Here is a 20,929-nt window from a genome sequence, read left to right as displayed (position 1 = left end):
CTCTTTATTTAACCTTTCTTAAGCAATTTATCACCATTTATTATAAAATTATCTTCTGTGTTTTGTGTTTTTTCAGTTAAAATCATGTATTTTCCGATATTTATTTCATTGATCCTGTAGATGTTCATTAAAGCTCAGCGTAAAGTTGAAGGTTATTCTATCAAACACAGAGAAAACGGAAGAAAAAGTAACTTTTCTGGTAAAATATATCAGTAACAAAATAATGAAAAGTGCTTCCATCCATTGTCGTTTATCAAACTCAATGGGTTTTACTGGTGAATCAATGTTGTAGAAGATGATTATGTTTTCACGTTCACTATGGAGCCTCTGAACATCCAAATGGATCATATCTGACGACCATGAAAAGATTATAAACTGTATTTTACATCAATTATTTACATGGATTGATAGGATAAGTGGATCAGCAGGTATTAAACAATTTAGATCATTAGATGGTTTTGGTCAACAGTGAGTGTTTGGGTCTTTATTTATTTATTTGTTACCTTCGAATATGCTGTTTATGTGACACCACTATGTTTCTACAGTAGCATTCAATGGATTCTTGTGTTTTATAGGAGGTGGCATCTAGTGTTAAGGTGCATTACTGTCTTCTGCTATGTTTGAGTGTGGAGCAAAGTTAATATCCCCATAAAGTTAGAACAATCAAAACAAACACTGGCTGAATGTTGGACTTCAGCATAGTTTTTGGAGGGAGGTGATAAGATAAGATAAGATAAGATAAGATAAGATAAGATAAGATAAGATAAGATAAGATAAGATAAGATAAGATAAGATAAGATAAGATAAGATAAGATAAGATAAGATAAGATATTCCTTTATTGATCCCACAATGGGGAAATTCACAGTGTTGTCAGCAGCAAAAACATACACATAAACATACACGTAAAACTAACAGTCATATAAATTTGAATAAAAAAGTGTTTAAAAGGAGGGTGCAAATACGGTTGATATGAATGTAGTGCAAAAAATATATAAATACAGATTTGAATATATACAGATTTGGACAAGTGTGGTTTTAGATATATAAATATGGTGCCTATAGACAGTGATGCATATATCATATATATGATATGTATTCTACAGTAAAATGTCACTTCTAGGTGTCACTAAATATGACACACTGAACCCGAAACATTAAATTTCATGTTAAAAATGAACACGATGCACTTTCATCACGTTATTTGAGGATTGAAAACTCTCTGTGGTGGTTCTCATTGTAACCAGATGTCATTTTCTACCAATAAATGCCAAATCATGATAGTTTTTATTTGGAATTTGGATGAAATATTATGTGTAATTTTGAGGATGAACAAAATATTCATATTCAAACACATGAATAGTAAGACAAGTGTTCTTTATATTTTGTAACTGTATATGTTCCTGACAAGACTGGCAAATATGCAGGTATTGTATTTATGTTAACTCATTTATAGACAAACTAATAAACCAAAGGCTAAACAACACAAGGTTCAAAACAAGCTGCTTGTAAAAATAAGCACTAACAAGCCCAGAAAATTTAATTTTACCAAAAAAGAGTCAAACTACATCTAAATTAACAGGTTTGCATGTTCAATTCATTATTCCTGTTTATTATATCGAACACATTTTGGATACTATAGTTCAATAACTGTAAAAGTGTCTCTTTCAAAAAGCAACCAAATTAAATGAATTAAAAACATGGAACAAATATTACTTGGCACATTATTTTAGCCACAAAAGGTGTAATTTATCACTAGAAACATCACCAAAATTCAGACCAAACAGTGGAATGGATAATAACACCAGTAACACTGAAGTCAAGCTAACAAATGCATATGGGAAGAAAAGTCACAGATTGGCCCAGGCTATATATGAGTCATGTTTATGTGCCGACAATGGAAAAAAAAAATAAGACGCAGACTACGGCAGGGCAAATGGTGAATCAGTGGCATGTGTATGTGTGCATGGTCAAACATAATGTTCCCTGCAGCAAATTGGTCACCACTGAACCGTCACCTGTAGCCTCTGAGAATGTCACAGTACCAATGCAGTAAAAATTAATTCATTTACATTTATGTAATTCTCAACCTGTACATATGGACATTGTTTTTCTTCTAACAAATGTAAAAACAGTCATTGGTCCATTGACTTCCTCTTCTTCTTTTTATGGTCTGGTGATGTGGTGAGGTACTTGAACACTGAATGTCAAAGTTAACCCATAAAGACCCAAACATCCACCGTTGACCAGAATAATTTACTTACGTAAAATGTTTAATACTTGATGATCCACTAATCTTATCAATACAGACTGATCTCAAGAAATTGCATTGTATGTCATGCCAGTTCTTTTGGCATTTGGCGTGCTATACACAGGCATTTTCATCCCTTCCTGTGTCATTCAAAATCATTTGATCGCGTGTCAATGTATACCAAGATCTCCAGTTTACATATCTGTATCCGCTAACCCCTACCTGCTAATCACGTGGTATTTGACGTGGCATGAACATACACACAGAAAGCTTATAATGCGTACAGATAGCACGCCAAATAAAAGTGGCATGTTATCTGTATGCAAATCATGATATCATGTTGCAATACATGCAAATAATTGGTGTAAAATACAGTTTGTCATCTTTTCATGGTCATCATATATGACCCATTTGGATGTTCAGAGGCTCTGTAGTGAACGTGGAAACACCGTCATCTTCTACAACATTGATTCTCCAGTAAAACCCATGGAGTTGGATCAATGACAGTGGATGGACGCACATGTTTTTAAGTTCAGTTAAGGATAGATTTGACAGAAAAAGTCACTTTTTTTTCCAATTTTCTGTTTCCGATATAATAACCCTCAACTTTACTCTGAGCTTTTATGAACATCTACATGATCAGTGAATTAAATATAGGAAAATATCTGATTTTTATTGAAAAAATGCAAAATAAAGAAGATAATATTACAATAAATGATGATAAAACACTTAACAAAGGTCAAATAGAGAGAAAAAAGTATTTGAGGCCTGCCAGAAAAGTAGCACTGGGTCGTTATGGGTTATGAGAAGAGGAAAAGTAAAAATGATAAAAATATGAATAGATTCCTGTAGTGGGTTATATTGTTGAGAAGTGATGCAAGACCAGGACCTTATGTGTGCAAAAAGATCCAGGCGCAAGGTAAAAACGTCAGTAGAGGGTATAAAAAAAGAAGAAAGTCAGCTCCAAGTAGGTAATTCCATTTTGACAATGCTTCGATCTACAAGACCGTCCTCAGCTGCATATCAAAGAGAACAAGAGGAACTTCAAATAGAAGCAGTAATGAGTTCAAAGAAAAGCTGACTGGGGATGTGACAGGATACAGGAAGCATTAAGATGAATCAGCAGCAGCGATACCATAGAACTGGTAGTGGATTTGAGAAGATCCACCATTCTGTCTATTAGGGGAGAGGATGTGCAGAGCAGCACGACATTAAGATGGATTACGACGCAATTTCCAAGTAAGAATCAAAGTAAGTTTCCTCTGGTTATAGTGATAGTGAAATCAAAAATAAACAAAGTGATCAAGATTTGGTCGTTATGTAGATCAGAGAGGTCTGTTCATTCTAATTAGCAGCTCCACAGTGTTATGGTTATGATTATTGTTAGGATTATGGTAATGAGATCAAGTGTTCTTATAAAATCCTCCATATTAACACTCTCCACATGTGCATTAATCGTGTTAATTACAGAGACATGTGATGATGTTTCCATAGCTGTACTTTAAACATTCATTCAGTCTTCTATAAAAGCTCAACCCTTCAAGTCCTAAACAGTCGCAGGCAACCAGATCTAAAATGTTTAATAATTTTAGAACCACTCATCCTATAAATACATGTAAATAACTGAGGCGTTTCCCAGCTTTTCAGTGTCATCAGATATGACCCATTTGGAGGTTTAGAGGTTCTGTAGTGATCTGCAACACTGACCCACCAATAAAACCCATGCAGTTTGACAAATGACAGTGGTTGTAGATTATTTAACTGCTTGTTTTAATGTTCAGTTAATGATATATTTTGCCAATAAAGTCACTTCTTCTTCAGTGTTATCTTTTCTAATATAATAACCTTTGAATTTACTCAAAGCTTTTATGAACATCTATATGATCGGTCAATTAAATACAGGAAAATACCTGATTTTCACTGAAAAATGGCAAATGCAAATGATAATACTATAATAAACTGTGATAAATTACTTACAGAAAGGTTAAATATAGAGAAAATTAATTTGGAAGTCACTACAAAAAGCACTTTAAGATTGAAGCCTCTGGGGGGTTGCGGGGTCAGAGCCTATCCCAACTTAGATCTGGTGAAGATTTCTTGTACTTTTGATACTTTAAAGCCAACAGTTCGTTGTTGTTTTGTTTTGGTGCTACTGCACAAAAACTCCATAATGACTTTGACTTTGTTTATAGAAAATATATACTGTGATACAATATTTTGATCTGTTACAGGTGTTTTCAGACACATTTGGCAGTTTTAATTAGCGATCACTTTCAAGAATCTGTCAAATGCAACCCTTCTGCTTTACCTGCTCTGACTCACACACAGAATAACATGGAGTCTTCCATAAGTGTGGTAGTTTGACTTTACCAAAAGCAGGGAGAACAAATCATCTACTCTTATATTTAGTCTTTTGATTTGGACAGAGAGATTAAAGTTGCAAACAGAAGGTGTGTATTTTCAGTTCCAGTGTTGTTTTTCCTGTAGTTTTAAGTATAATCTAATAATAATACCTGTGTCACATTTTCAACAGTATTTTCTTCTCACAATCTGTTATGTAAGTAAAAAATCGAAGCATTTCTTCCACCACACTACTGTGCAGACTATGGAAGGAGGCTTTGCCATCCAGTATCAGTTTTTTTCCTTTAATTCGTCACTATCTGTACCAGAGCTACATGTTCCTTTAAGAAAACGTTGAATCTCAGTGAACCAATCACACCACACTTTCAGGACCCAGCCTCTTACTGTAGTGAAGTCATGGCTGCCGTCAGTGTGTGTGTGTGTGTGTGTGTGTGTGTGTGTGTGTGTGTGCGTTTAACTTGCAAGACCACACATTGTGAACAGTGAAGGCTGCTCGGCTGAATGGAAAAATGTATGTGAGGAACAGACAGAGCTGTCAGTCAATCTGTCACCTTGCTGTGTGGACTGACATTGACAAACACACACCTGCCTTGTTTCTGTAAACCGTCACACACATTTGTACATTTACTTTTGCAAGGACAAGCACTTACATAATGCTGTCCCTGCTGTCTATAATGCGTTAAAGTCACTTCATTCATTCCTGTATATTCATATACAGGCTGTTGAGACACTATTAATCCATTAAAAACATTCATTACGCTCCTATTGTAACATGTTAATGACATTTGACAACTCTTAAAAGACAAGAGACAGCAGCTGTACAGTACTATTACTCCTGTAAATAGTCAATAGGCCTAAATTTTCCAACATATACTGTAGACACTCATGTCAGTTCAAGTCAATTAATCAAGAAAATCTGATTAATTCTAAATTCCACTTAATATTCAGTAGATGTGTTCTGATACAGAACAAAAAAAATCAAAATAGGCTTCATTTCAACCAAGTAAAGGATTGAAATCCCATTCTTGCCTTAGTGCATGAGTGATAATAATATAATGATATAAAATCCAAAACACTGACAGGCATCAAGTACTGGACAACTGAATAATTCTTACTTTAAGTATGTTTTGCTGACTCATATAATGATTTAAGTAAGGTTTTAAATGTATAATTTGTACTTGTTGTAGGGTATTTTCACAATGTGGTGAAGGATCTGAATATTTTCACCACTGGATTTTAAAGCGTTGCAGGAAAGTGTTCATTGTGAAAGTACTTTGCACCACCTTGGAAGCAAATTTAACCTACTGAGATTAATGGGACATAATACTTGGCCTGGCTGGTTTGTCAACTTCTTTTATTTTTGGTCACAATTATGTAATTTTCAAATAGTAGAACAATTTAATATTAATATTCACTGATGTCTCCAACAATTGTGTGAATCTTAACTAACCTATAGTTTGATGGAACCTGCAAAATAAGAAAATAGTAAAACATGGGTTCAGCTTTCATTTTTTACTCATGAAAATTTAAAAAGTTGGAAATTCACTGGAAACAAATATTGGGAGAAGTGTAGAGCTAGGACAGTCTCCTTCTCCTTTGCTAAAATGTGAGGGATAGCCCTGCACCATACTTAATTTCATGTGTGTCCCTACATTTACAAAGGATGTTTCAGAGCACAAAGCCTGTAAGAATGCTATGAGGGTCATCTTGATATTTTCCTGTACTTAATGAGGAAGTGTAAAGTTGCCAAAAGGTCCAACTGTCGTAAACTTCGTTTGAATTTGTGAGTCACCCGTGAGCTAAGTTATATTTGAATTACTTTAAATTATTAAAATTACAAACTACAGATTAATTATGATTCAATTAAATATGTTGACACCCTTAGGCATATGCCATTCAACGTCCATCTGTGCAAAAGGTCAAAACCCTGCAGCTCTTGAATAACTGATGTGTGACCGACTTAACAATGATGCCTTTAACAACAGCACCATCTACTGGACGTTTATCTCCAGCTAATTCAGAAAGGTTCTAAACACAGAATATTCTTTATCGATAGAATAAATTAAAATTTAACCACAAAAATTCAATATCAACATATATGGAGAGAGAAAAGGGAAGATAACTTGACATCTGAAAGATAACTAAAGGTTGTTAGACAAATGTAGTAGCGTAAAAAGAACAATATTTGGGTCTGACATGTAGAAGTAAGAAGTTGCAAAAACATAATCATGTAAAGTACAGATACTTCAAAATTTAATCCACTAAATCACAGGTGTCAAACATGCGGCCCGGGGGCCAAATCTGGCCCGGCAAAGGGTCCAGTCCGGCCCCTGGAATGAATGTCTGAAAAGCAAAAATGACACTGAAGATATTAACAATCATTTTAGGTCAATTCAATCTAAAGTGGATCAGTCCAGTAAAATACTATAATAATAACCTATAAATAATGAAAACTGTAAATTTTTCTCATTGTTTTAGTGTAAAAAAAGTTAAAATACATAAAAACGTTTACATTTACAGACGAGTCTTTTATTTGAAAAAAAAAAAAAAAAAAGTGAATAACCTGAAATCTCTTAAGAGAAGTATGTGGAATTGTGATAATATTCTGCCTGTTATTAAATGTTTTGTGTATTTGTAGATCCACTGCGATCTCTAAGTTGTGATTCACATGTATAAATGATAAACTAAGGTGTAATATTGTTAACATTGCACTTATTTTACCTAAGAATGTTCAGGTTGTTCATATTTCTTCATGTTATGTTCGAGTACAATTCGTAGATGTAAACATTTTCATTACAGAATTTTACTTTATTCACTCAAAAGTTACTATACTACTATTTATACTATTTTACTGGTCCGGCCCACTTTCTATCATATTAGGCTGAATGTGGCCCCTGAACTAAAATGAGTTTGACACCCCTGCACTAAATACTACCACAGACCATTTCATTTACAAGAAAAATGAACTTTTATTTTGTTGAGGGTTTTATTCTGAAAAAACATCTTACCGGAAGTGTAGATGTTGTTACTCCTGTCCGGCGGAATTCTGGGTTTTGTATGCGCGTAGACATCTGACAGTGTGGATGTAACACAGTTGTGCCCTGCGGTGTCTCCTCTGCTGCACAGAAGTAAGTACATTTAAACCAGTTTAATATCATGTTTAAACCTCAGACATTGTAAGTCTTGCATTTAGAGGACGTAAGTGACGTTGCGTATTATTTTCTCCCTCCTGCTGTCAAATGGTAATGCTAGCAGCCAATAAACTCATGTCACAGGTTAAGCCGTAAGCTAGTTTTCTTAACTTAAGACTGTAAAATGTATGACTTCATACCAATTAATATAGCGATTACATGTGACTGGGAACTAGTCGGGTTTCTAATATTGCACTTTTCCCTCTGTGACCTTATGCATGACGTACGTATCAGATATAAAGCAGTGTTCGTAAAAGTTGCTAATGCTAACTAGCTGACGTCAAGAGGCCAAGTTATAGTAGGAGCTACATAGTAAATAAAAGAAGCTTGAAAGCAAGTAAGTACATTGTTGTTTTTAATCTAACGTTGACAAACGTATATTTTAATAAAAAATAAACATAATATAAAAATATGACCCTTTAACCCGTTTATATCACTTCTTACAATATAAGAACAAGTTGAGATAATGACAAATCAATGAAAACAGTGATGTGACACACTGCATCTTTTGTTAATGCATTTTCACATGTTAGTCTTCAAAGTCCTGGGGATCGTTTGTTCTGATCGTGTTGCACCACAGTCACAGCCTGATCATTTGACTTTGCACTCAAGCACACTCGTAGTCCTTATGGAACCAGCCAGGTATGTGGACATTCAGGATATGTAGGCCTTGTGAAATGGTCTTTGTACCTGGTAACCTTTATACAGATAAGGCTTCTGGAGGAAAATGCTTGTGATGTGTTTATTCTTGATCAGATCAGTGTTAATTTTCTACAAGGAGCACCTTGTTAAACATGTAGCAACCCATTTCACTGTTTAGCATTTCTTCATGTTTGTAGAAGAGCTTTAGTTATGCAAGCAGTTTGTAAAATGGGTAACAAGCCTTTAGTGACCCTTGGCCCCACAATCCGGACCAAACCTAATCCATTTCCACACTGACTACGGAAGGATCAGTGATTGGCTAATTCTTGCAGTCATCCCCCTGTATTCTTTGTCAAGAGACAATGAATACATTTATTTGCAGTTTTAATGTGCATATACAGAGGTCATTGTATTGTTTCTTTCAGAATCGTACTGATAATAGAGGAGGATGTCGGGGACTGCGAACAATCCTTTCCAGCATATAGTTGAGCCTCTGGACCCCAAGAACCCAGATCATCAGTTTTATAATCTCTCCAAACTTGGAGATCCCCGATATGGTAACAGCAGAAACTGAGTAAATACAGATATTAAACTCTATCAGTATGTAAGCGTAGTTTTAGGACAAAACTTATTTGTGTTTCTTAGACCGCCTGCCATTCTCCATCCGGGTCCTTCTGGAGTCTGCTGTCAGGAACTGTGATGAGTTCCTGGTAAAGAGCTCTGATGTCGAAAGTATCCTCAACTGGAAACAGACCCAGACTCAAACTGTGGAAGTACCATTCAGGCCAGCCCGGGTTATCCTCCAGGACTTCACGTATGTGTGTCTTATCTATTTTCATCCAAAATGTTCTTAGTTTCTCTAATATTTCGTACCTGAATATTTTTAAGTCAATTTATATCAAATGAAACACTGGATGTAGCTGAATTTCTCTTCTGTAAACTAATGAATTTCAGTTGATATTGCCTAACTAATGTTACTGACTTTTCTCTGTCTAAACACTCCTTGCAGTGGTGTACCTGCTGTAGTGGATTTTGCTGCCATGCGTGATGCAGTGATGAAACTCGGAGGCGACCCAGAGAAGATCAATCCTGTTTGTCCGGCTGACCTCGTCATTGACCATTCTATTCAAGTAGACTTTAACAGGAAGTAAGAGCACATTGATCAGACTCATTTGACCACTGCACTCTGTTTATAATTAGACGCATTAGTCAACATACTGGCTCCCTTTTGTTTAGGTCTGATAGCCTTCAGAAAAACCAGGATTTGGAATTTGACCGCAACAGAGAGAGATTTCAGTTTTTAAAGGTATGAGCTGTAAACATACCCAGCGTAAATATATAGTATTCAATCTTTTAGGGCATTTGCTATGTATTGTCTCCGTCTTCACTAGTGGGGCTCCAAAGCGTTCAGAAACATGCGCATCATTCCTCCTGGTTCAGGAATCGTTCACCAGGTCAACCTGGAGTATCTGGCCCGTGTGGTGTTCAAACATGATGGATTCTTCTACCCCGACAGTCTGGTGGGCACCGACTCCCACACCACCATGATTGATGGCCTGGGTGTCCTGGGGTGGGGTAAGCCATTGAATCTGGACCATAGAGGATTGATTAATGATAGACTATGGCAGAATATACCATTATAGAGGACTTACTTAGTTCACCTGTTTACTTTTCATATTAAGCTGTTAGTTATGTGTTAAATAATGATTAAGTTACTTTGAGGTTCCTATGATGTATAGTGATCCGAATAATCATGGAAAAAAGAAAAGAAGGAAGTAAAGATCATTTCCTAGACTGTTGTCCTTATTCTGTTTCCTAGAATACAAAAAAATATCATACAAGCAAGTGTTTTTCCTGGCATTTGCAGCAGACAGGCAGCGTAGCCTAAATGAGTTTGGAGGTGCTTGATGTTAGTAAAAACAATTGGTGCAAGGCACAACAAACCCTGCCCCTTGCATGTATTGTAGCTTGTTTTGGCATTGATCCAGCTGATGTCATCATGTCTATGCACGTGCTGATGTCAGCCTAACAATTGCCTCTATATACAGGTATGTGCCAAGTTTGAAGTAAATCAAAACAAAACTGATGTTTTATAGATGTGAAATTTCACCCATCATAAGTAAATGAGGAAAAAATAGATTTTAAAAAGTCATTAAAAATTTGAACTTTGACCTACCTTTCTCAAAATGTAATGAGATTTATCTGAGTCACTGGCAATCTATAAACCCAATTTGGTATGAATTCAACCAATAGTTTTGCTGTGCTGCTCCAGTGTTAACAAAGAAACAAACCAAACCAAAAATAATACCCCATTGCCCCCCCATTGTAATAAGCCAAGAAATGTGGTATCACAATGGACATACACCTCTTTCCCTACGGATTCCAAATGAGAAAAGAAATGCAGATGCAGACATTGTGTAAATTCATTCCATATATCACTGTCCATCATAAGATGAGACCAAGGCCAACTACAACAAGCTAGAACCCCCAATGTACCAAATAGTCAGATAAGGTTAAGATATATTTAAACAATAAACATCAAACTATTAATGCTTTAATGTTAAATGTGGTTTTAAACATCTACTGGAAGTCTGGAATTTTCAGCCTGGAAAGATATGGAAAATGTGTATGAACTGGGGACTTCCATACTATATATTTTACTTATATTTCATCATCTATATATAAACCATTAGTGTAACTATTAACAGCAATACAACATTGTTTTTGTATTATTTTGACATTTTAAGAATTATCAAAAATTCACGTTAACCTCAATTTCTGAGTAATAAATATGGTGAAACCTGCAGGTGTGGGTGGAATTGAGGCGGAGGCTGTCATGCTGGGGCAGCCAATCAGCATGGTCCTGCCTGAGGTGGTTGGATACAAGCTGTACGGGACACCAGACAAACTCATTACCTCCACTGACATTGTACTCACTGTTACAAAGGTAATTTGGGCAAGTGACTGGTGCTTTTTAGGAATTCTTTGCGGGCATAAATTTATACAAGGCATGTCTGCACTGTGTGATACTTGAATGCAGGTCATAAATATATACTTACTTATATCCCCCTCCTCAGCACCTCCGTCAAGTGGGAGTGGTGGGGAAGTTTGTGGAGTTCTTTGGTCCAGGTGTGGCTCAGTTGTCCATAGCTGACAGAGCCACCATCGCCAACATGTGTCCAGAATACGGAGCCACAGCAGCCTTCTTCCCCGTGGATGAGGTCAGCATTCAGTACCTTGAACAAACTGGTGAGTGAAATATGACACATAACATCAAAGACATGTCTGTGTATGTCCAGGAATTTAACACATTTTTACTGTAGATGTTTGTGTGCAGAGGATTTTACACTTGTTTACTTTTTTCTACATCAGCAACAGGCAGAAGTTAAAAAAAAAAAATCACCTTCCAGATTCCATTCAACAGTCCTAGGTCTCTGTGATTATTTTCTAAATGTGTAATGTTTTTTTTATTCAGGACGTGAAGCAGAAAAGCTGGCCTACATCACAAAGTACCTGAAATCAGTGTCCATGTTCAGAGACTACAATGAAGTCTCTCAGGATCCAGATTTTACTCAGGTTAGTGTTGAAACACATTTGTAGTGTTGTTCATGACTTATCAGCCTATTAACAAGCACAAACGTAAGTTGAAATGAAGGGATACAAAGCAGACAGGCAAGTACATGTATAGAAATATACAATAGAGCACTGCTTCATCACTGTCTCTTCTTCTTTGTCAGGTTGTAGAACTGGATCTGAGTAACGTTGTCCCCTGCTGCAGTGGCCCAAAAAGACCCCAGGACAGAATTCCAGTTTCTGAAATGAAGAAAGACTTTGAAACATGCTTAGGAGCAAAGGTGGGTTGAAACACACACCTGAAAACCGCAGCAGCTTTTTGCAAAGTCAAGGTGTATTCTGTTGAGAATTTAGATTGTGTTTGTGACTCACCTCAAAAATGAATTTCATTTTGTTTTTGACATTTTTAGCAAGGTTTCAAGGGTTTCCAGGTGGCCCCAGAGCGTCACAGCACTGTGGTTCCCTTTGAGTTCAATGGGAATAATTATCAGCTCAGCCACGGCTCAGTGGTGATCGCTGCCATCACCAGCTGCACCAACACCAGCAACCCATCTGTCATGCTTGGAGCTGGTGTGTATTCCTGCCCTCATGGAATATCAGGAAGCGTTAGCTGTTACATAACACTGTTATTAAAAAAGCTTTTCTTGCAGGACTCCTGGCCAAAAAAGCGATAGAGTGTGGCCTGAATGTGAAGCCATACATAAAAACCAGTCTGTCACCGGGCAGTGGAGTGGTCACATACTACCTGAAGGAGAGTGGTGTCATGGACTACTTGTCTCAGCTGGGGTAAACTGGCTTTATATTTGTAAATTATCACAAGTACATGAATTTCCACGAACAGTCAAGGTTCACATAGTACTTTTCCATTGATTTTCAATGAGTGGAGTTCAGTTGTCAGGGAGCGTCAGATAATGTACTGTATAACCACCCATTGTCATTTAGGTAGTTCCATGACCAACTAGACTGACATGTGGTTGAAATATCAGGAAAAACAAGTGGGTTTACCTTGAGTGGAAATTTACAATATTTAGACTAGTAATGCTGGCCCATAATGTTTATACTGCAGATGTGTTGGTACTGGGTAATCCAGATTCAACAATCCACTGTTTGGTTCAGACCAAACTCTGAATTAGGAGCATTAAAAAATACAAGAAAAAAAATTCTGGGACACATAGCTAAGTAAAAATCTCTCCAAATAAATATAATTCTCCTAAGATTAGATGTATGTAACAAGGAGCCAATAGATACACCACAGATGCAGCTAGAAGTCAATAAAACCAGTGTATTAAGTTTTTTGTCAATATATATACAATATATATGTTAAATATTGTCACTATTGAGTGGAAACCTTATGTCCAAAATGTTTATTTTTCAAGAAGCTGGAAAAACAATGTATATTCTAAATAACTGAATGGAGTTAAGAGATGTAGTCAAAAGCCATTTTCAACACTTTTCATTGATTAAATATTTCTAAAACTGTCAGGCCAACATGAAGACTGACCAGTAGAATCATTTTATGACAAAAAAAAAGACCAAAAGTGGACTTCTGAGGTTTCTGCCCGACAGCAACGATACATTAAATAATAAAGCAGAGGAATTTGTATTAAATTCTTAAGTTATGCCTTTAATGATAAGTAAAAACTGTTGTACAAAGTCCTAAAGGTATGTTTTCAATCTTCCATTAGCTTTGAGGTTGTGGGCTATGGCTGCATGACCTGCATAGGAAACAGCGGACCACTCCCAGAGCCGGTGGTGGAGGCCATAACACAGGTACCTACAGACTGGTTCACACACATTCTGCTCATCACACTCTTTTTTTTCCTCCTCATTCTTGTCTTTCTTCTCATTATTGACACCTTTGCATTCCCTGCAGTAGAAGTCTAAAATACACATATAAATACAGTATTCTGTATGTACGTACCATGTACTGTACGCTCTTCTGAGGTCGTTCCTGTGATGTTCGTTTCAGGGTGATCTTGTGGCTGCAGGAATTTTGTCAGGGAACAGAAACTTTGAAGGGCGAGTCCACCCAAACACCAGAGCCAACTATCTGGCCTCGCCACCTCTTGTCATCGCTTATGCAATAGCGGGTACTGTGAGGATAGACTTTGAGACAGAACCCATTGGTGAGTAATTGTTTTCTAGTCATGAGAAAACAATATGCAAGAGCAGAGTGTGTAGGATTAATCAAGTTAATTCAAAGGATTTTATCTGTATAAGTGAAGAAAAACTAGAGCCATTTGGTTTGTGCAGACTATAAAACAGTGGATTTACAGTTTCATATTATGATTTTAATAGAACTCCTTAGCGATTTATGCACATTCAAGGCTGAATGTTGACCCCGCGGATGCCATTGTATGTTGTTATGCTCATTACAACGTCCTCTGACAAATGAGTCATTTTTTTCTGCAGTAGTAGCCTCGAGATTTATTTTGGCTACCCAGAATTTTTTAAAAAAGTGGTGAATCACGTGAATGCATCACAGTCTGAACATCAAAGTTCTTCCAGATTCATCCCTTTTTACACTAAAATGACTTTCAGTCCTCAGGAGACAGCCTCCAGTCGTCCGTTTGTGTCCTCTATGAGACGTCACTGTTATGAACTGCATTTACACACAGTGCTTTTATCCAAAGTGCTTCACAATTAGATTTCTTTTGAAACTGTTCACTAAGTGTCATCTTCAACCAAACAAAGATTCCTCTTACATTATTCATCTGCTTTGCTTCCCTGGTAGCCATTAACTCTGAGGGAAAGGAGATCTTTCTGAGGGATATCTGGCCCACACGGGAGGAGATCCAGGCTGTGGAGAGAACATTTGTCATTCCATCAATGTTTAAAGAAGTCTACGAGAAGATTGAGGTGGGCTGAACTTATCCATTGCTCTACTTTAATGCTTTAACCCGTATCCTTTTGGGCACGAAACTTTTATGTTTCCAACTTACTTTGACAGCGTCCAGTGCCAAATGTTGATAATTGGTAGTTATTCTCAGATCTAATAATGCTTTTCACTGCCATCTCACTTTAATACCTACACGCCACAACAATGTGTCTCACCACAGTTGCAAAATGAACCAAAGCTATTTTTACATTTCTTGTGACTACTCAAAATTGTGTTTTTGTGCTTTTGCAAAGCATTTGTTTGAAGCCAAGATCTAATTTTACAGTCCCCCAGTTAGTAAAGTCATTTTGTTTACTTTATATCCTCAGAGGTTACACATACACTGGCAGGTTAAAGTGACCCAACTGAACACTTTTCCTGCTGACAAATTCAATAATCACTATAAGCACACTTCAACACACTAACTAGCCTGGCAACATTAATGCTACAAAAGGGTCACTCACTGTAAAATACTGTATTTACACCAATACTGAACCCATTTATAATATTCATTGAGGAGAAAGTTTTGGACCGCACTCTTATCCAGAACATGAAACAATGGAGTTGAATATTGTTCAGTTAATGTACACACACACGCCTTTTGTACATTTTCATTTTGTAAAGACTATGTCAATGTGCAACGTCCAATCACAGAAAATAGGTTTATCTTTTTATGTTGTATGGCAGGGCGCTGAAACAGACAAGTCGTGTTACTCACTGTTATAGTTTTTTTTTTCTCCTCAATGTTAGGATATATTAATTAACATATCCCTTTAATGTAACAAAAGATTTGACTAGTAATGTCTTTAAACCAGCAAGATTGTTACTGAATAAATGTTCAGGAATGGGTATCAAAGCCAAAGCATTAGTATTGGAATATTTCTGAATGATATACAATCTCTATTCAGTCTGCTGTGAGCTGTGTTTCTGCTTTTAACATCAGGAATCACTTCAGTGTAACTTGCACTCATATTGTTTTATTTTATGTGTCTGCTTTCACAGAAAGTAAATGAACGCTGGAACTCTCTGGTTGCTCCCTCTGACAAGCTCTACACCTGGGACACAAACTCAACCTACATCAAGTCACCGCCATTCTTCGAGGGTTTGGTAAATATACACATTAATATTAATAAGTAAGAGTCATGTTTTGTAATATGTTTAAAGCAGAATCCTAATGTTGCGGTTAAATTACAAAAACCTCCACAGTGGCAGCAGTATGATCATTTTGTGGCTCTATGTCTTTTTTTTTTCTCCAGACTAGGGAGTTGCTGCCTCCCAAATCCATCATCAACGCTTACGTGCTGCTGAACTTTGGTGACTCAGTCACCACTGACCACATTTCACCTGCAGGAAACATTGCACGAAACAGCCCTGCAGCTCGCTACCTGACAAGCCGAGGGTGAGTGCAGAGTTAGAGTTAGTATTTCTAGTACATGTAGTAGAATCTGCTCTGCACTGATTTGGTCGATATCAATTCAGAACATTTAATTTGATTGTCATAAGTCCAGTTGATTGCAGAGATGATACAAGAAAATATCAGGGCAAATGTTTCTACAAGTTTACACAGATGGTAGGACTTTGGTTCAGTGTTTTCTCTGACATGTAGATCTATGTAAGATGCCGTTGCTGTGGAAACAAGAGCATCGTTTCCATTACATCTTCCTGTGTTGCCTTTTCTAACACTTTGTGGTTTAACAGTTTGACTCCACGTGACTTCAACTCATACGGCTCCCGGCGAGGTAATGACGCCGTCATGGCCAGAGGGACGTTCGCCAACATCCGCCTCTTTAATAAGTTCCTCAACAAACAGGCACCACAGACGGTCCACCTGCCAACTGGAGAAACGGTCAGCATACACCACCCGGGAATAGTCAGTTCTGAATGACTGCCTTTCTGTTACTAATGCGCCTACTCTTTCATCCAGCTGGATGTGTTCGATGCTGCAGAGAGGTACCGACAGTCCGGTCTCCCTCTACTGGTTCTAGCAGGGAAGGAGTACGGCTCTGGCAGCTCCAGAGACTGGGCAGCAAAGGGCCCATTTCTGCTGGTGAGGATCTAGTCTCAGTTCTACACAGATCTGCTCCTAATAACAGGAAACATAGCAGCTGCTCATAAACAAGGCAGTAGGATCTCTCAGTTTGTCAAAGAAAGCTTTAGCTAAAAGTGAAAAAATTTTTAGACAGCAGTGAAATCTAAATTTAGCGAGGCACTGCAGCAGACTGCAAAGTATGTCAGGTTGAACTCTCAATAAGACAGTGATCTCATACCTCCAACACACTGTGGAAGCTGTTGTACTGTAAAAGGAAGACACAAAAAATGTGCCCACGACAACACACTATACTAGATATAATCAGCTATCAAACTAAACATAATTAACTATAATCCAAAAGGACAATAAATGCAATTGTAATATTAAGTGTTTAATGCCAACAGTAGCAGGAAAATTTAACTCATTTATCACCAAATGTTACAATTACAGAACATCCGTAATATGAGTTCATGTAGTCATTTTCATGTTCATGAGAGCTTTGAGATGTAGATGAAAGCTCCAGAAATAGATAGTGAGTGAAGCTTGGCTTGTTGAGTACTGAATCGGATGAAAAAATGGTCTCCGTTTGTAGAAAAACCTGAACATCTTATCTATTAAATGTCCAAAATGACAAGAAAAAGTCAGCAAGACTTTCTGCACTAGACAACACTTCCACTTTGCTTGTGATGTTTAAGAAGTATTTTAACAAATAGGATGGTGGCATATTGGTTTAATGTGCTCTATTGTTTTCTTAATCTGTATTATGTTACTTTATTGTTGTCTTTGTTTTTAGTTTTTTCATTAACTGAATGGAATCTGCTACTAGTTTCACCTCTAATGCCAACGTTTTGTATTTCAGGGCATTAAGGCAGTTTTAGCTGAGAGCTACGAGCGGATCCACCGCAGCAACCTGGTGGGGATGGGAGTGATTCCTCTGGAGTATCTACCCGGAGACACGGCTGACAGCTTGGGGCTCAGCGGCCGGGAGCGCTACACCATCGTCATTCCTGAGAAGCTAACACCAAGGATGAAAGTTGACATTAAGGTAATACGGTAATAGTGACTGGGGTGAGAACTAGCACAGAAATGTGTTTGTTATCCGACAGAAAAAAGACAGATTCATCTACTATGAACAAAGCAAACAAAGTAGAATTGGAGGTAAAATCATTGTTTGTGGATCATTTGCGTAATAGGCAACTTAATATGATTTACAGAGAAAACAGTTTATGTCATACTTCTCAACTTTTATGAGTCAAAGCTTTCCTCATACTACCTGGAAAACTAATATAAAGACTAATGCACTAATACAGTAAAATGTGATATCTGACATGGTTTCTTTCATCCTTTCAGCTTGACACTGGGAAAACCTTCCAAGTACTGATGAGATTTGACACAGACGTCGAGCTTGCGTATTTCCACCACGGCGGCATCCTCAACTACATGATCCGCAAGATGTCAGAAAACTAAAAGCTCTAAAGGAACGACTCCGCCACATCTAATTGTTCTAATTCTCAGCCGCAGTTCTCCATGGAAGAACGTCACGTAATGGTCAACAACTAAAACCCGTCCAAACATTATCAAATCAGTTCCCACGTTTGCTGCGAGGAGCCATTTAGTGTGACCCGTTTACAGCCCGAGAGCTGTCTGAGAATGCTGCTACATACATGTGAGATGTGAATATTTAGACAGGATACTGTATGTCAGGTAGAATGATGCTTGATTTAGACATGCTATTGGTAAGAAATCAGCTTTTAAATAACCAGACGTCCTCAGTGATTTCATCGTTTTTCATCCACTGGGTTAGGAATGTTTCTTCAGCTCAAACAGAGACAGTTAAAAGAAACATACAAGTAGTTAATTAAGTGTCATTAGGTGCTTTTCCATCCATATACTGTATGTTTATGAGTTCAGGAATGTTGCAGAAAACCTGTAAGTGCAATGGAAAGAGATTTAGTGACTAATTGTGTTTGTATGTGCGAACCAAATAAAGGACTGCAATGTTCAATGAATTAACACAAGAAACAAATGTAGATATATAGATATATACATATAAATCTATAAATGTGGTACTTAAAATGAGAAACACTAATAGAATTTATGAAGAGCTGCAGAGAGCAATGTTAAAGACTGTCGAAACATAATATGATGTGGTTCATAGGTTTAAATGCTAAAGGTGCTTCAAGGCTTTTACAAAATGCAGCCTCAGTTATGTTACTGTGTAAAATACTAAATCCAACTGCTTAATGTTAAAACCATAACGATGCTGAAGAACCCACTGTTAATTTTCACACAACAGCAGTGGATGGAAACACGCATACATTTGCATCAAGTTTTGTTCAAATTAGTGATACTGTGTTGGGAATATTAAGAATATTTCTAGCAATTAGGAGGAGAAAGTTGTTTAGTAAGTGCTTGTGTATATCAGGGTTCCTACAGGTTTCTACAAGTTACATTTAAGACTTTTTAAGACTACTTAAAACAGAATTTAATGCCTATTTCTCTGCTATACTGGCAAAAAAATGTGTGACCCCCAGAATTTAGGAAAATATCTTTATTTACATCAGCAGTGATTGAATATTATATACATACTTTACACAGAAATGAATGTTCTGTGATCATCTCTCACCGGAGGCTGCAAAGTTAGTGATAGTTTCTAATTTCACTATAAATTGTCAAGTTGGAATGGGTGGAACTGAGCAGACTAATGTTAGTTTCTTTGCAGCTTGGATAATTAACAGACATCTAAACAACACAGCCAACAAGTTTATGGCAGCATAACTTAAGACCTACCATAACAAATTTAATAGCTTTTAAAGACTTTTTTGAGGTATTAAATTCAGATTTGTAAATTCGAGACTTTTAAGACTTTTTTATGACCTCGCGAGAACCCTGGTATATGTTGTTTGTTTCCTCTTTGAGCTGAAGACGTTTCCTCTCAGAGGATGATAAAGATCTGTTCTCTTCTGTCAGTCCTTCCTGCTGTTCTGTGCTTTAACCTCTGTTTGTCTTTGACGTTTAACTGTTCTGATAGAGCACTAGTTGGTCTATGAAAGTTCCTCTTGGGTCCTGCACTAACACATTCCTTACATTGCCCTTGTGCCCTGAGCGTTGGCCTCTCACTCACAGCCAAACACGTCCTGTTTTTAACATACATGCCTCCTTCATCCTCAGCCATTCCAGATTTTAATGATTTAATGATGAATTGACTGCCTTAAGAACTTATGCGCACTCGCATCCATTTACAGACCTTTGTCTTCTCGCCTATTTTGTCCTAAACAAATTAAAGGTTGGCGATAGACTGATATGGTTTTGTGGAATGGTTCATGTTTCTATCAGACTGAATGCATAATGCCACCTAATATTGTACTGACAAAAACAAATAAAGTAATTTTTCTTTTTGTTTTGCTGTCATTGGTTCATGCTTTGCCTTTCATACTAATATTTCTCCCATTTTTTTACATTTCACTGCTGTTTGTAAGAAATTGTGTACTCTACTAATTCTATTTACTGGTATTTTCATCTGCAGCTCATTTTTTAACAAGTCAAACACTGCCACAGTTACATCATCATAGTGGAATGTTATTTTTTTTCTTCTTGTGGATACACTGGAGACCATGAGTCTTGAAATAGTCCCCAAAAGCTTTTCATGTCCATAAATAGTGTACAGGCCTGTTATGCGGTGCACTGATTCCGCATCCACATAATAATTAGGACAAGACGCTGGGTTTCAAAGCCAGAAATCTTGGCACCAAAACGTGGTTTATATATTTGTTTATCACGCAGTTTTGTTGAATATTCTGTTGTGACTGGTCAATAATAGCCTAACATTATGTACAATAGACTATACAGTTCCAGATGTGGGATTTAACTATTTTATTAGAGGTAGCAATAAAATACTATTTTTTTTTTAATCAAATTATTGGTTAGTTTATTGTAAAGACAGTCATGTAATAAGCAGGATAATGTACAGTCAGTACTGCGGAGTAATAAAAATGCAACTTTCATG

General features: G+C 37.0%; 1 protein-coding gene across 1 annotated transcript; it reads left to right on the top strand.

Annotated features, from left to right (window-relative positions):
• The first annotated feature begins 7,633 nt into the window (after window positions 1-7,633).
• aco1 (aconitase 1, soluble) lies at window positions 7,634-20,328 on the top strand. The gene is made up of 21 exons (XM_030161876.1): window positions 7,634-7,738; window positions 8,869-9,000; window positions 9,089-9,257; window positions 9,453-9,590; window positions 9,680-9,749; window positions 9,835-10,018; window positions 11,251-11,390; window positions 11,521-11,692; window positions 11,919-12,019; window positions 12,181-12,297; window positions 12,427-12,586; window positions 12,667-12,802; window positions 13,702-13,786; window positions 13,986-14,142; window positions 14,751-14,875; window positions 15,897-16,001; window positions 16,151-16,293; window positions 16,593-16,740; window positions 16,819-16,941; window positions 17,783-17,968; window positions 18,274-20,328. Exons 2-21 carry the CDS (start codon window positions 8,892-8,894, stop codon window positions 18,388-18,390), a joined length of 2,685 nt encoding a protein of 894 aa, XP_030017736.1. The 5' UTR covers window positions 7,634-7,738; window positions 8,869-8,891; the 3' UTR covers window positions 18,391-20,328.
• Window positions 20,329-20,929: the final 601 nt, after the last annotated feature.

Source organism: Sphaeramia orbicularis, chromosome 18, assembly GCF_902148855.1.
Source record: "Sphaeramia orbicularis chromosome 18, fSphaOr1.1, whole genome shotgun sequence".
Lineage (NCBI taxonomy): Eukaryota > Metazoa > Chordata > Actinopteri > Kurtiformes > Apogonidae > Sphaeramia > Sphaeramia orbicularis.
Note: the sequence above shows the minus strand (reverse complement) of the source record. Positions and strands in the feature narration are given on the sequence as shown.